The following is a 13,521-nucleotide window of genomic DNA, read 5'->3' as shown; positions in this document are numbered from 1 at the left end:
TTGCTGGGGACCGGTCCAGCATGTACATTTACATTTCAAATTCCATTTCCTGCAAAAAATATACATGATGTATACAATGTGCAAAAATATACACCTTTGTGTAGTAACTATCACTATGATGAGACCCGCAATAATTGAATACCTGTAGGTTTGGCAGAAACTTTTCGAGTGCTTCGCTTCATCGGATTGATTGGTATCGACGACATGTGCTGTCATTTAAAATCATGAAAATAAAGCAGCAAAAAAATCCATCGGTTCCAACATGAAGACAAATTGTCTTTCCTACAGACAAAAAAGTTACCTCATTAAACTTGGACCATCTGCTCAGGCCGTCTTTAGAAAGTCCGACAAGACTCAGAATCGCATGCATCCTCCTGAATTGGATATGACCCGAAAAGGGACGGAGGGCCAGATGTTGGGCGCTACGCTTCAGGGAGCTGGCGAGTGCTGAAGTGAGCCTGACAGAACAAGTGAGTGACAAACTGCACGGTGTGCATCCAGAAGGATAAGAGGCTCCTGTCAGCACACTGGAGCCGATAAAGTTGCTCTTCTTCAGCGCGTGCATATCCAACGACTTGCAGGCCTTCAAGCCAAGAGGCAGCTCAGGGACAGGTTTTAATACAAAGCCTGAATGTTTTTTGGGGGCTCACACGTTAGGGGAATGCAGATTTAAATGTTATGTCACTGCTCAAAAAGCAAAATACAATACAATCAGCCAGTAATCCACTTTACAGGTTAAACAAGAGAGAAGAAAATATTCTGTGGAGCTTCTGCTGCTAAATGAGTCATGGAAGATGTGTGATGGAAGCTCCATTAATCATGCTCTAGTAATTCATATCTGCATGTTATGGCTTTTAGCAAACCAATGCAAATATTTAGAGGACAAACCGTGCATTGAGACATGAATTAAGCTCGAATTTGTGCACAGGTGTGCATTCATGTTTTGCAAATGGCGAGAAGATCTTAGACAGCCAAGGAATTCATTTCGTGGATTTTTCTTTTTCTTCATGCACTATTATATTAATTTCAATTTTATCGGTGGCCCTTGACAGCCAAGACAGAACCGGCTTTTCCCCCTCATGTTATTGAGACGGATAGACCAAGAGTCTTGCTGCCATCTACAGACACATGATTACATTTGTTGTCCCTCTGCTCAGTTATACATGAAGTCACACAGTGAATCAGAATGAGACATCTGCACTAAGAGCAGCGATGAAAGAGCGAATGAAGCGCCGCATGCACAAAATGAGTTCTCACTCGCTTGCTTTCAAGTGTAACATCGCCAGAGTTGATGGAGTGAAAATCACAGCAACCAGAGACCATAAAATAATCGACACCAAACAATTCTTTCTCTTTTATGTTATAAGCACTTTCTCACTCTCAAGATGGATACACAAATCGTCAAACTCGTGAAATGTGAACAACATCGGGATCCGAGGTGTTCCCAGTCAAGATTGCAAATTTACAGTCGTCTATTGCAGATCCAACAACACGGCTTTGTGGGAATATTTCTCAATGTAAGTTCAGAGGTCACCAATGTTGCATTAACGTGGATAAGGGGATCGACCTTGCTGTGTGCAGTCATGCCTGAACGTAAACAAGCCTGAAGCACCCAAAATGTTTGGCTTAATTACATTTGCATGATTATACTAAATGACCAGGATTGAGATTTCAGTTAGTGCTCAAAATTAAAACGGCCGGGGGACATAATCAACCATTTATTGTGTCTAGGAACATCTAAACAATGAGCATGGTCCAAATTTCCTTGGGCGTTGTTTTGACAGAAGGTAAATGCTACGAAGCAGATTAAAAAAAACAATGTTCGTGATCCCACGCTGCCAGGGTTAAAGTTCAATATCATGCCAGTAATAGCATCAAGGCTAAGCTATGTACTTTGGGTTTTCTTTGCCCATGGGTCAGAAGAGACACAAATTCCTTCACTTGTTTGCCTGTCACAAAGAAACACAATTCCTGCTTGATTCAGCATGCAGGCAAGCAGAAATCCAATCAGCTTCCAGGAAAATCAAGTGCAGAGAGGAGGTGAATGAGGAGGCTGTAAAAGGGTTCTCCATCTGAAAATAGCATACAGCTCTCTTCTACGGAAGATGATGTGCTGCGAACAGACAACCGCATTGGCACGAGTGGAAAGATACTTTAGAAATGTCATAGGCCGGCATTATTAACGTTTGTGTTAGCTCGTGTGTTGGCTGTCACGGCAAACAAGAACAGGCAGTGTCCTGCACCCCTGCCTCGTGAGATAGACGAGGGAGAGTTATGGCTTTCATCAGCAGGGAGCATTACTTGGGGAACACTTGTTGTTCACAGGCCTTTATTTGAAGCCGGAATTAGACAACAAGTGAAGATAAAGGGACGGCAGAAAACCTGTGTTCCACAGAGGTCTTGTTGGAAGTGCTCGGATAAAATTGCCATGTGTTGAAGTACTTTCACTGCAATGAGCACATTAACTGCTTCCACCCCACCACGAATAGAAAAACACCTGATGATTTTGTAAAAAGACGAGTGCCGTTTCACAGGGTGTGCTGAATGTAAACTGCACAGAGAATTGGGATTTTCATGTGTTTAATCGCCCCATTGTTGCGGGGAGAAATTTGCACGGGAACTAATATTTGACTTAATTTGTATTTTTCAAACATCACAGCAGAAACCAATTATTGCACTGTAGCACATGGTGTAATATGATTTCCAACAGGGTGGCAATAAAGCACAAGCTGAATTTCAGACAAACAAAAACTCATTCATATCAAAACTATTCCAATCAATTTATCACGATGGTATGCACCCATTTTAACATCATTTTCAATGTGCAAAGGTCTGTTTCTTTCCTGCTTATATTAGGAACTGGAGCTATTGAAGGGAGGTAATCTTGAATAGCCCCTGGGTGTTTTTGCACATATTCACCAGCTGTTGAGTTGATGGAAATGCGGTGGGTGCCGCCTCCCTGTGTTTGCACTCAAGCACTGCTGCCGCCGCAGTAACATTGCTGACACACAATCAGCATTACAACAGGTCATAAAACTAGGGTTAGGGTAGGGTTTAAAACTAGAGTTAGGGTTTTAAAGTCGGTTTTCAAGCTAGGTTTAGGGATTCAAAGTAGGGTTAGGGTTAAGATAAGGGTTTCAAAGTAGGGTTAAGGTTAGGGCTAGGGGTTAGGGTTTCAAAGTAGTTTTAAAACTAGGGGTTGGATTTCAAAGTAGGGTTTAAAACTAGGGTTAGGGTTTCAACATAGGATTTAAACTAGAGTTAGGGTTTCATAGTAAGGTTTAAAACGAGGGTTAGGGTTTCAACTTAGGATTCAAACCAAGGTTTAGGGTTTCAAAGTAGGGTTTAAACGAGGGTTAGGGTCAGTTGTCGGAGAAATGTTTCACCATCGGAGCTGACAGCCCCGCAGCACAGCGACATTAGGGAATTGATCAATACACTAATGCACCTGTAAGCCTGTGGCAATCACGGAGAGGCCACTGCTTACTGGTAAGCAGGTCTATGGCATTTTTGAGATTTTTGTTTAGTTTTGTTAAGGGGGTGGCCTGACCTGACCACTGACATGTGAAGGTCATTGTTGGACTGCACAACATGTTTTTCTTAGCTGGATAATATTGACCGCCCTGTCCCAAAAATTGCTGCTCATTTCTGACCTAGTGAAAAAAAACACAGTAGAAAAACAGTTTTTGATTTTGATGGTTATTTATTAAACGCAAATTCGTGCCTGATGAGTTTGTCAAGATGTTTTTGAGGAACAAGATTACTGATGCAAAAGAATGTCAGTACCTGATTCTGCACACTGTCAAACTCTAACATTGATCATATGAAAAGTAAACAAAATCTTAACTTAAAAAGATCATCTATATACAGCATTGATTAATCTGATTATTTGGTAAAGTAGATGCGCACAGAGGTCATTCAGTGTCTATTTTTTGCATCAGTGGTAGAAAAAAAAATACAGTCAAATATAAAATGGCAATGTTGATAGGCAACACACATTACAATATCAAGTCAGCTTTGCACGTCAGACGAGATATAAATAGTTAAAATCCTGGCACTATTGTGTGATTACAAAGATGGTGCACTTATGCTGGTGAGAAAGGTGCAGTCATTGTACCATCAGTCTGGCAGATAAAGTGTCCTTGCCAACACGCTGGGGGGATAAGAGTCGGATCTAACAGTGGCACGTTGCTATGTGAAGACACATTAGGCAATAAAAGCTCAACTGCAGTTATAGCTCACATTCACAAAGTATAAAAAAAAAAAAAAACTAAAAAAAAAAAACTAAAAAAAAAAAATGGTGATACGACTTAGGGTTGGTAATTTATAAGGCATGGAAGACAAATGTATGAGTGGTTAGTTAACATGCAAACGAGTGGGCTTGTTAAAATGTGTAGCTGGTGATGCTGGGAAAATAAGAAATTCTGTTACCGGGGTTTAGCCCACAAATCAGGCCACCACACTAGCATGACATAACATCATATTGTACCTTGAATTTCCACAGAGGGCTAAATAAAATATTCAGAGGCAAAAATCCCAACAGTTTTTCCTCAGTGCTGTGATCTTAAGACTCTAATTTGAATGCCTAATTATTTATTGTATAACCATAATTGTTTTTCTTCCCCGACCACTTAAACAAACTCAGATAGATCAATTAATCCATCACCTCCCTCCACAAGAAAAGTGATGAGATATTTGAGCATGTCGACGAGGTGACTTCATGCATCTCCTTTTTGTCTTCAGTATGGCTCCGACTTGAGACGGTGGTATAGGCAGCACGTAAACACCATCCCGATAATCTGAATGTTGAATGGAGATGCAAAAAAAAATAATATAAAAGTAATGTCTTCATGATTTTGGTGTTTGAAAAAGGGACATTTTTGCTTACCTGTACACAGGCAATCCCAACACCCACTGCTCCAATGATCTTGAGGTGGTCTTGAATAAATTTCTCCAGTTTTGAGATACAGCCACCCTAAAGAAAAAAACAAAAAGATGTGTTGTGTGAGCGCAATCACATACTATGTTAGTCATTCGAATCATTAATGGCTTCGGGATCACCAGCGTCTGGCAGAGACTCACCTCAACCTTGTAGATGTTGGACGGGTGCCCCCCACGTCCACACAGCAAGGATGGAGACTTACAGCAGCTGTCAGGCACCACCCTGCCGTCTCCGTCCTGGGAGCGGATCCAGACACTCCTCTCCCAGTCGGATGAATTGTCGCTCCCGCAGCACTTGAACTGATGGGGGAGACAGACGCAGAATACATAATCGTACATTAGGAGAGAAAATGAAAAAATATAGATAGCTTTGACTTTTGATAGCCATAGGTCACAAATGATGCTCCATAAACCACCTAAAAGAGTGAACTGCTACCATCCAAACCTTCAAATGATGGAAAACTGCTTGGCCTCAATACCTACACTAAACTTCATGACCAATGAGCCAATAAACGAATCTATCTAGCTTGGCATTTTCTAGAATTTGACCAATAACTGTAAAGATGCGGCCCTCTGAATTATAATAATTGGTTGTACGAAAAAAATTGAAAGGACTATTTTACAAACGTTTAATGCCAAAACGTCCTAACCGTATTGTTTCCCATTGATCACATACAGTTCAGTTCACCATTTCTAACCAATTTATGTAGAAATGTTGGTCCAATACCAATAATTCCAAAAGGCTGACATCCACTTTCTTATAAGTGTCGTGTAAAATGGTCTTATAGTTTGTGCTCACACATGGGCGACATGTATGGAACTAGTTACCTCCTGTTGCAGTTTATCCACAGCAGTGGTAACGTGCTCATGAGTCTTCTGTTGATACTTCTGGACCATGGTCTCCTTCAGGTTCTGTTTCAGCTCCTCATTTAACTGGCCACAGACACAGATAAATGCACACGCAACTCACAACGTGGCCACACAATTCATCACAGTCCAGCACAGACCACGGCTGGTAATAAATGAGTTGCAACTCTTAATTTTGGCACGGATTAGATTAATATGCTGTCTTCGTGATACACGTTGTCGACTAATACGTTGAGAGGAAGTGTGTGTGTGTGTGTGTGTGTGTGTGTGAGTGTGGTTGGGGGGGCGGTCTTATGTGTTTTATTCTCAAGAATGCTCAATGGCGGCGCAGGGAGGTCTGGAGGGACTCAGTTTCTATGGCAACAAGCCAGTGGGGAAACCACTGTAAATCAAAGCATGACAGAAATATCAAGGGAATGAATGATGGGAGGAAATGTAGAGGACAGAGTGAGATTAGAGAGGGAGGAGGAAAAGGAAGCGACTGGCAGTTCAACACCTATATGCACTTGAGGAAGTGAAGTGAAAAGAACAATTTACGAGTCGACACACCTCATTTGACTTGCCTTGATTGTTTATCTCTGTCGTGTTGGCATTTTACCCAAGTGTAATTCAAGTTTATTTGACGTGTCAAATAATTAATAACAAAACTGAAACAAGGAGGAGAGAAAAGTGGCAAACTGACTTTTATTTGGGCCAGTTACTCCCTCAGCTGCAGCAAGCAGGTCATTGTCATATGGACTCATTTATTGGAGCCAGACACAATATTAATTAGTTTATTTGGGTCTTATTGAAAACACACAAGGTAAGACAGAAAGTGTGTCTTGTACAATGTCCAACTCGGTCTCTCAACTTACCAGACAGTGATTAAAAGGCCTACGTGTGAAATGAGGACCTAGATGAGAATTGATGAGTCTAACAATGCCTCACTGTGGCCCACCATTCAATCCAAATGTAAGAGGAGACGATGCACTCTGAGCTGAGTGCATTGTGCCCCCTTAAGAAATCAACATTGTTCTTGGTAGATGGTAATACCAGAATACTTGTAAATAACGTAATCTCCAGCGCACGCACACCAGGTGCTAGCTTTCTCCTATTGCTTGTTCCAACAGTAGGTGCTGACCTCTGGTGTTGCATGCTGTGCAATGCAACGCAAAGCAACAAATAGCTTCCGAGGGGAAAAAAAAAAGCATCGCAATACGTCTTTGTGATATACGTTTTTTTTTTTATCTTATGTGATGTCACAAAATGTGCATTACTTAATGTGAATTACGCAATTTTCGATTAAGAGTATAGGCACGTTTTTTACCATGTATTTGTTTTTTTCCAGACTGAAAGTGAAAGGCCAATAACATGAAGCATCTTCACCGGGATAAGATCAAGTGCAGCTATGAATTGGAAAAGAGACCAGAAATAAAGCTCGAGCCATCGCCCACATGCACCTACGTTGTTTCATTCTTCTGTATAGAAGCACTATGACAATGATGGATGGTGGTGAGTAAACCGACGCCTGTGTGCAAGCATGTGTGTGTTATGCAAAGCGGCAATACTTCCAATGCGACGAAGCGCTAAAAGACATTACGTGTCTGTAGATGGCACAATAATGAATGTATCACAAAGCTTCTTCTCCAAGCAGCATCAAAGAACGGGGCTCATTTGAAATTTAATTGAAAAAGATTCAAAACTATGAACAATCATTTCAGTAGAAACTAAAAGTTACTCAACTTCAGAGTACAATGCAAGTAAAGCTGAGTCTTTGAAACATAAAATAGTGGATTTCATTCTTGCTACACTACTTTTGTTGCTGTGATAAAAAATTATATCACCTTTTTTACTCAATAAAACACTCCTTTGTTATTTTCTACAAATAATCATATAAATAAAATGAGAAGTGGAAGGCAAAACGACTGGACAATGCTGTGTCGTTTGCCAAATGAGCCTTACAGACTGAGTGATTTAGAAAAGATTTTCCATGGGAGCTTTTAACAGCCTCACTAGTTTTCATGGATGAGGATTGATTTAGCTCAGGTAAGAGTCGTAAAAAGTGAATAAAGAAGACAAAGCACTTGACAGACAAAGAACTTGGCAGACAATTTGTGTATTATAAGCAAGAAATTTATAATGAGCAGTATGGTTTTAAACAGTGGGGCCTTTAGACTTGTCAGGCTGGGATGCTGGTGGAAAAACTATTGTGTAATTTAATGCAATGTGAATGCAAAATGGGAAAACGGAAAAATTGTCCTCTTTAGTTATGTTTCAAATTTCAAACAGCAAATACGAACAGTAGTCGGTTCAACATCCAGTGGCAAAGGTAATACTGGATTATTATTTTTTTTGCAAAAAAGTGAATACAATAAATATTATTCTGGGAAATTTCCTGAATAATTGATGAAATAATCAAGAGGATAATCAGTCAATAATAAAAAGATTTGTTAGTGACAGCCCTACGGCAAACCCCAAAGGATGAGAAGAAAAAACAACAACACATGTAATACTAAGGTCATGCTCACTTTGCCTCGCAGTACGTTAATCCTGAAAGGTGCTTTTTAAAATAATGAAAAAGATTTTAGCGTAGCTTACCTGCCGATAGTAGATATAAGCCAGGACACCAGCAAGGATCTCCAAAAGGAAAATACACAGCAGCAGGACAAAATACTGGAGACAGATACAAATGATATATTTGTAAACACAGCAATGGATATTCAAAGAAAATAGTAAGGCTACAAATAGAACTATGATATGACTCGGTTTAGAACATATAGGGCAGTGCTGTGCAATGGTCAAATTATGGCGTTTTATGCATTATTCTTTAACAAAAAGGAGTTTGACACCCATGGGATTGGTGAACAGGCCCATGGCAATTGAGAGGAGGATTGATCAGAATTAAAGGACCTTGACCGAGAGTAGTGGACTATTTAATAGTTGTGCTATTTAGATCTCTCAATGCTGAGCAATTTGGGATGCAATTTGTAGACTGACTACAACACAGACCATGAGAACAAAAACGTGCCACGACTTTGACATTAATCGAAAAAGAAATGTACCATACCGCAACAGTCTAGCTATCTGAAAAGAACATTCTGCAATCGACCCATGAGACGAGGACAAAAATTAAAACATATCGCTCTAGCGTGACAGACCCACACCAAGTGTGAGGGAAAAATGATTGTTGGCTGCAGCAGTGTCCTACTCCCGAGAAGTGCTCGTGATCATCCAGCAGGCATCTTAAGGTTACACTGTAATTACTGCCAACATGACTCAGCAGGCTGATTCACAGGGCTGAACTTCAACTTTGTTACCATTTGTGTCTGACTTTTCCTCCTCATCTTGGTGAGGCTTAAGCAGATACAGCTGTACATTGAGTTTGGTTTGTTTGCCTTTTTCGACTGCTACCCAGTAAAGTGACAACCTGTGATGTTTACATAGCTGAGGCATCTATCTCCACTGCTGCTAAGGCAGCGCATAGTGCCCGCAAACACAGGAGTCCCATGAATCAGCCTCTTTCCTCCCTTATGTTTGCCCTCTTTAACGATCTCGATAGCATCTCTCCTTGGCGACACGTTCATTCCGTCACTGTGATTCATCGGCCTAATCTTAGCTTTTCAGGAAGCACGAGGCATTTGAAAATACACAAGATACACACTCACACAGCCGGACACTTGTTTTCAATCACATAATCACAACATCTTAGAGTACTTATTTCACACCGCTACAGTTAAGTTTTCTCCAAATTGAAAATCCATTTTGGGGTAGCCTTTTAACTCAATTTGTTTAGGCTGCTTAAAAAAGCATAAGAGATCGTGTAAGTTGTACACATTTTTAGATGCACATATTGGGGGATATTTGAAGTGCTTATGCCATGTTTTTATAGAAGATTCCACAAAGATTGCAGACACTTGTCATGTTGCTATGTATAATCTTCTAATGCCACACAAAACAAAAACCTTTATAAGGTGCCTCCACTATTTTCCATGTAGTGGTTGTGCGATCGTTTTGGTTGCAGTGTCTCTGCCAGTCTCTTACCACTCGCAGCAGCATCCTCTGCTCCTTGAAGGTGGCACAGCATCCCAGAACGCCTGTTACCATGACGATGGCTCCAGCGAGGACCAGTATGTAGGCAGAGGCGGCATATGTCATGGAGGGGAGAAGGCTGATGTAGTCGCTCTTTTCAAACAAAGTCCAAACACCCACACCCATCACAACGCCCCCAGCGAGCTAAGAGAAGAACACAACATGAGTCAGCTCTCGAGAGGAGGAGGCGTCGCAAATGAATGAGCGTGAACTGACATACGAGAGGATTCATGTCAACACACATCTTATGCTGACGAATTACAGTTATTGAAGTGATGGACAGTCACAGTTACTGTGAGAGATAGCTCGTGGGAGCTTTCACCTGCATTGATTCTCATCTTTAACAAATAGATCAAATTGGTTTTGATCAAATGGTTTGAGATAACCCATGGGTACAATTACAGGGTTCCAAAAACTATTTGTCCAACTAGTATTACTATTTGTGCATTATACATCTCGATAGATTTGAAATTGTGTATTTGAATATCAGACAAACGTTCATTCAGATCATGGGTGAATATTTTATAAAAGGTTAAGATCATTACACAGATTAATTTAAGGAAAATACTTTTTTACCTAATTTCTAGTCAAAATAACTCTTTCAATTAGTTATTTTGTAATATTCAAACTGCTTTGATTTTGAATTTGTGGTTTTTAATAGCTGTAAGATACTATTTAAAACAATATAAAACTAAATCATGTCATGTTTAACTCTGTATATAGGGAACGTAATGTAAAAAAGAGGGCATTCACAAGAGGGCCAATTGTATGGGCAAACGCCTTTAAAATAATAACAAATTTTTTGCAACATACTCCTCAAATATCTTGCAAAAAATAAGTGAATAATGTATTATAAAACATTATTATTATTAACATCCACAAATATCTAATTGAGAACCTTGAAATAAAGTGTACAGCACCCCCAAGTGGTAACAAGAGGTACAGACATTGGTTGGTCTCAAATCTTTGCCGAGATAATATAACTTTTTTTTAAAAAACAAAGTCAAATGATGTAGCACCTTAAATTCACCTGTGTTTTTAATACATTACAGTTAATCATAATAATATGTGAAAGTTGCCAGGAAATTATTAGCACAATATGTAGTACTTGGTTGGACAACATGTAAAAAATTGGCTACAAATCACTGGTCAAAATAAAACGATTGACCAATCAATATTGGCGAATGTATTTATGCAGCTCTGGATGAACATATTGCATTGATACTTATTGTATGGAGACTTACCCAAAATAGGACATTGAATGTGATCAGTAGGTATTTCAGGCAGATGGTTCCGCATGTTTCTTTCTTCTCTTCATTTGCACCCATTCTGAACAATGAACAAAACACACGATAAATGAAGACGTTATGCACCTTAAGTTTGCTTAACCTTAGACCTCTTTCATTAGCTGTGAAAAAGAATGACTAAGTATAACAACTGTACCTGAATTTAATGACCATATAGTTAGTATATTGTAAATGTATCATGTTTAATGTCTTTTAATAGACTGCAACTTTTTCATTTTAATATCGTTTTGAAAAACGAACAAAACAGAAAGCAACATTTAAATTCAAGCTTAATACATTAAGCATAATGAAATGTTGCACGGCTACAGCAATTTATGGGCGAGGAATATTAGATATGTAGTGACTCAGTCACAGATTGCTTTATTCCATGTGTACAGAGAGAGATCCATGAGTAAGCAAGCGTAAGGTACAAGCTGAGAGTCATGGGGCTTTTTCCTTAAATTTTGCAACCGCTGTTTGGATAGCTTGTGAATAATGTCTGACAATTCATGTCTTGAGAATTTCATTATTATATGACATACAGGAGACCTTTGGAATGGCACAGTCTGAATTATGAAGCCAAATCACCCATTTGCTAACATCCTTTTGAACCTCACTCCACCTTGCCGATTTGCTAGTCACGCTCGGACTTGCCGCTCTCCAGATGACTCCTATTGACTCTCTTCCCTTCCCTCATTCGACAAATGGTGATCCCTTAATTTCAATTTAGAGAGAACACTTTAGTGAATCTGTTGACCATCTGCTGGTCACAGACCTGACACTTTTAGCATGTGCCTGGGAATTAAATGCAAACAAAAGCTATTGATTGTTGTGTTGTTTTTGTAGTTATTTTGTGCTAAAGAAAATACTATTTAACTATTTAACTTCCTTAAATAGAGCCTGGGAGCTACACTTCTAAGATTAAAAAAAAAAAAAAAAAAAAATGTAAAGCTGAAAGGTTTATTGGTTTAATTTAATAAACATCCTATAGGGATTTCAACACTATTAATATTATTATTATTATTTTTTGTACATATTTTCCTTTTTGCTACAAACGATTATTGTCAAAATATATTGGTTACTAGTCTCCTTGAAAAACAACATTAAATATAAGTTAATCAAACACGTGGAACGAGTTGAAGAGTCTTGACACTGCTTTGAATTGCATAAGCAGCCAGTATATCAAAGTTATATTTCTTATTAGACAGTTGTATTGTGTCCATCCCGCATCCTTGTCTCAATCTCAATAAATCCTGTCTATAAACTCCACATACTCGAAGTTAGAAGAAAAACAAAAAGTTGGACTCGGATGACAACATAAAATTAAGTTAAAATGAATAAAATTAATAAATAAAATTCTCCATCAATTGCATGTTTTTGAATATAAATTTAGCATGCAGCATGATGTGCACGATAAGATGCTAGAAGAAACATCAAGCTGGGCAAAGTTAAATTCAGTTTTGAAAAAAAAAAAAAGACCCGTCATATACTGTAAATATTCATCTACACAGCATTGTATTGAGCATCTTCATAAATGTAGAATATTTTGATGCAGTTATTGTACCTGTATTGACATCAGATTTGAAGTCTAGATGTGCGTATCTTTTTAAAAGTGCTCTTATATAAATGCGATATACTCCTCTGAGAACATCTGGGTTATTTCCTATGGATTACTTGGGTGTTTTTTTTTTCTTTCTTGTTTTTATCATATCCAATATAATCTGAGCCTCACCTGAACGTCCCCAAGAGCGTTCAGCGGTAGTCATGACGTCACTATGGGGCCTTATCCCTAGTTTATAATCGTTTGAACGTGCAATGAATGAAGTTGACTAATGACTAAATATTGGCTGTAGTTTGGTTTATAACAATAAAAATCAAAGAATCTTAGCTGAAAACGCAAATGAGGGTGCATCACGAAGCTAACCAGTCATGTTGGGATATTTAGGGCTAAAACTGTGTTTTTATTTTTCATATTAGTAAGATCAACTTCACCGGGGAAGCAAACATAAATGCTTATTAATTGTTTTCGACGTTACGTTAGTCATCAGCGATCGAAAAGACGGTATTCCTGCAGAGGTTGGAAGTAGCCCGTGTGAGGTAAAACCGAGTCATCCCCGCGTTCACTTACCTGTTATTTGCGATTATAGTCTTGACAAAAGATTGAAATGGACACAGGAATTCTAAACGTTGCTTGTTTTTCTTTTTTCTTTTTCACTTAGCCCTTTTGGTTTCCAAGGCGAGTGAGCGAAAACTATCCCACGATTGCGACCCACACAAGCTCCACCCCAGGACACCTTCCGGGAGAACGTGCGTCTTTTTCCTGTCCGGAGGCCACATACAGAATATTGTTGGCTTCATA

General features: G+C 39.2%; 1 protein-coding gene across 1 annotated transcript; it reads right to left on the bottom strand.

The window, feature by feature from the left end:
• Positions 1 to 3,683: 3,683 nt before the first annotated feature.
• cd151l (CD151 antigen, like) lies at positions 3,684 to 13,474 on the bottom strand. The gene is made up of 8 exons (XM_061277151.1): positions 13,291 to 13,474; positions 11,121 to 11,205; positions 9,829 to 10,020; positions 8,386 to 8,460; positions 5,770 to 5,874; positions 5,083 to 5,241; positions 4,889 to 4,975; positions 3,684 to 4,799 (listed from the first exon to the last, which is right to left on the bottom strand). The coding sequence occupies exons 2-8, from the start codon at positions 11,202 to 11,204 to the stop codon at positions 4,740 to 4,742; spliced, it is 762 nt and encodes a 253-aa protein (XP_061133135.1). The 5' UTR covers position 11,205; positions 13,291 to 13,474; the 3' UTR covers positions 3,684 to 4,739.
• Positions 13,475 to 13,521: the final 47 nt, after the last annotated feature.

The sequence above is a fragment of the Syngnathus typhle genome, linkage group LG4 (genome assembly GCF_033458585.1).
Source record: "Syngnathus typhle isolate RoL2023-S1 ecotype Sweden linkage group LG4, RoL_Styp_1.0, whole genome shotgun sequence".
NCBI classification, from domain to species: domain Eukaryota; kingdom Metazoa; phylum Chordata; class Actinopteri; order Syngnathiformes; family Syngnathidae; genus Syngnathus; species Syngnathus typhle.
Note: the sequence above shows the minus strand (reverse complement) of the source record. Positions and strands in the feature narration are given on the sequence as shown.

Coding starts and splice junctions, on each gene's coding strand:
- cd151l (XM_061277151.1), bottom strand. CDS start 11,204: ATGGGTGCAAATGAAGAGAAGAAAGAAACATGCGGAACCATCTGCCTG. Junction 5,875..8,385: donor CTTATATCTACTATCGGCAG/GTAAGCTACGCT, acceptor GTCTGTGGCCAG/TTAAATGAGGAGCTGAAACA. Junction 5,242..5,769: donor TGGATAAACTGCAACAGGAG/GTAACTAGTTCC, acceptor CTCCCCCATCAG/TTCAAGTGCTGCGGGAGCGA.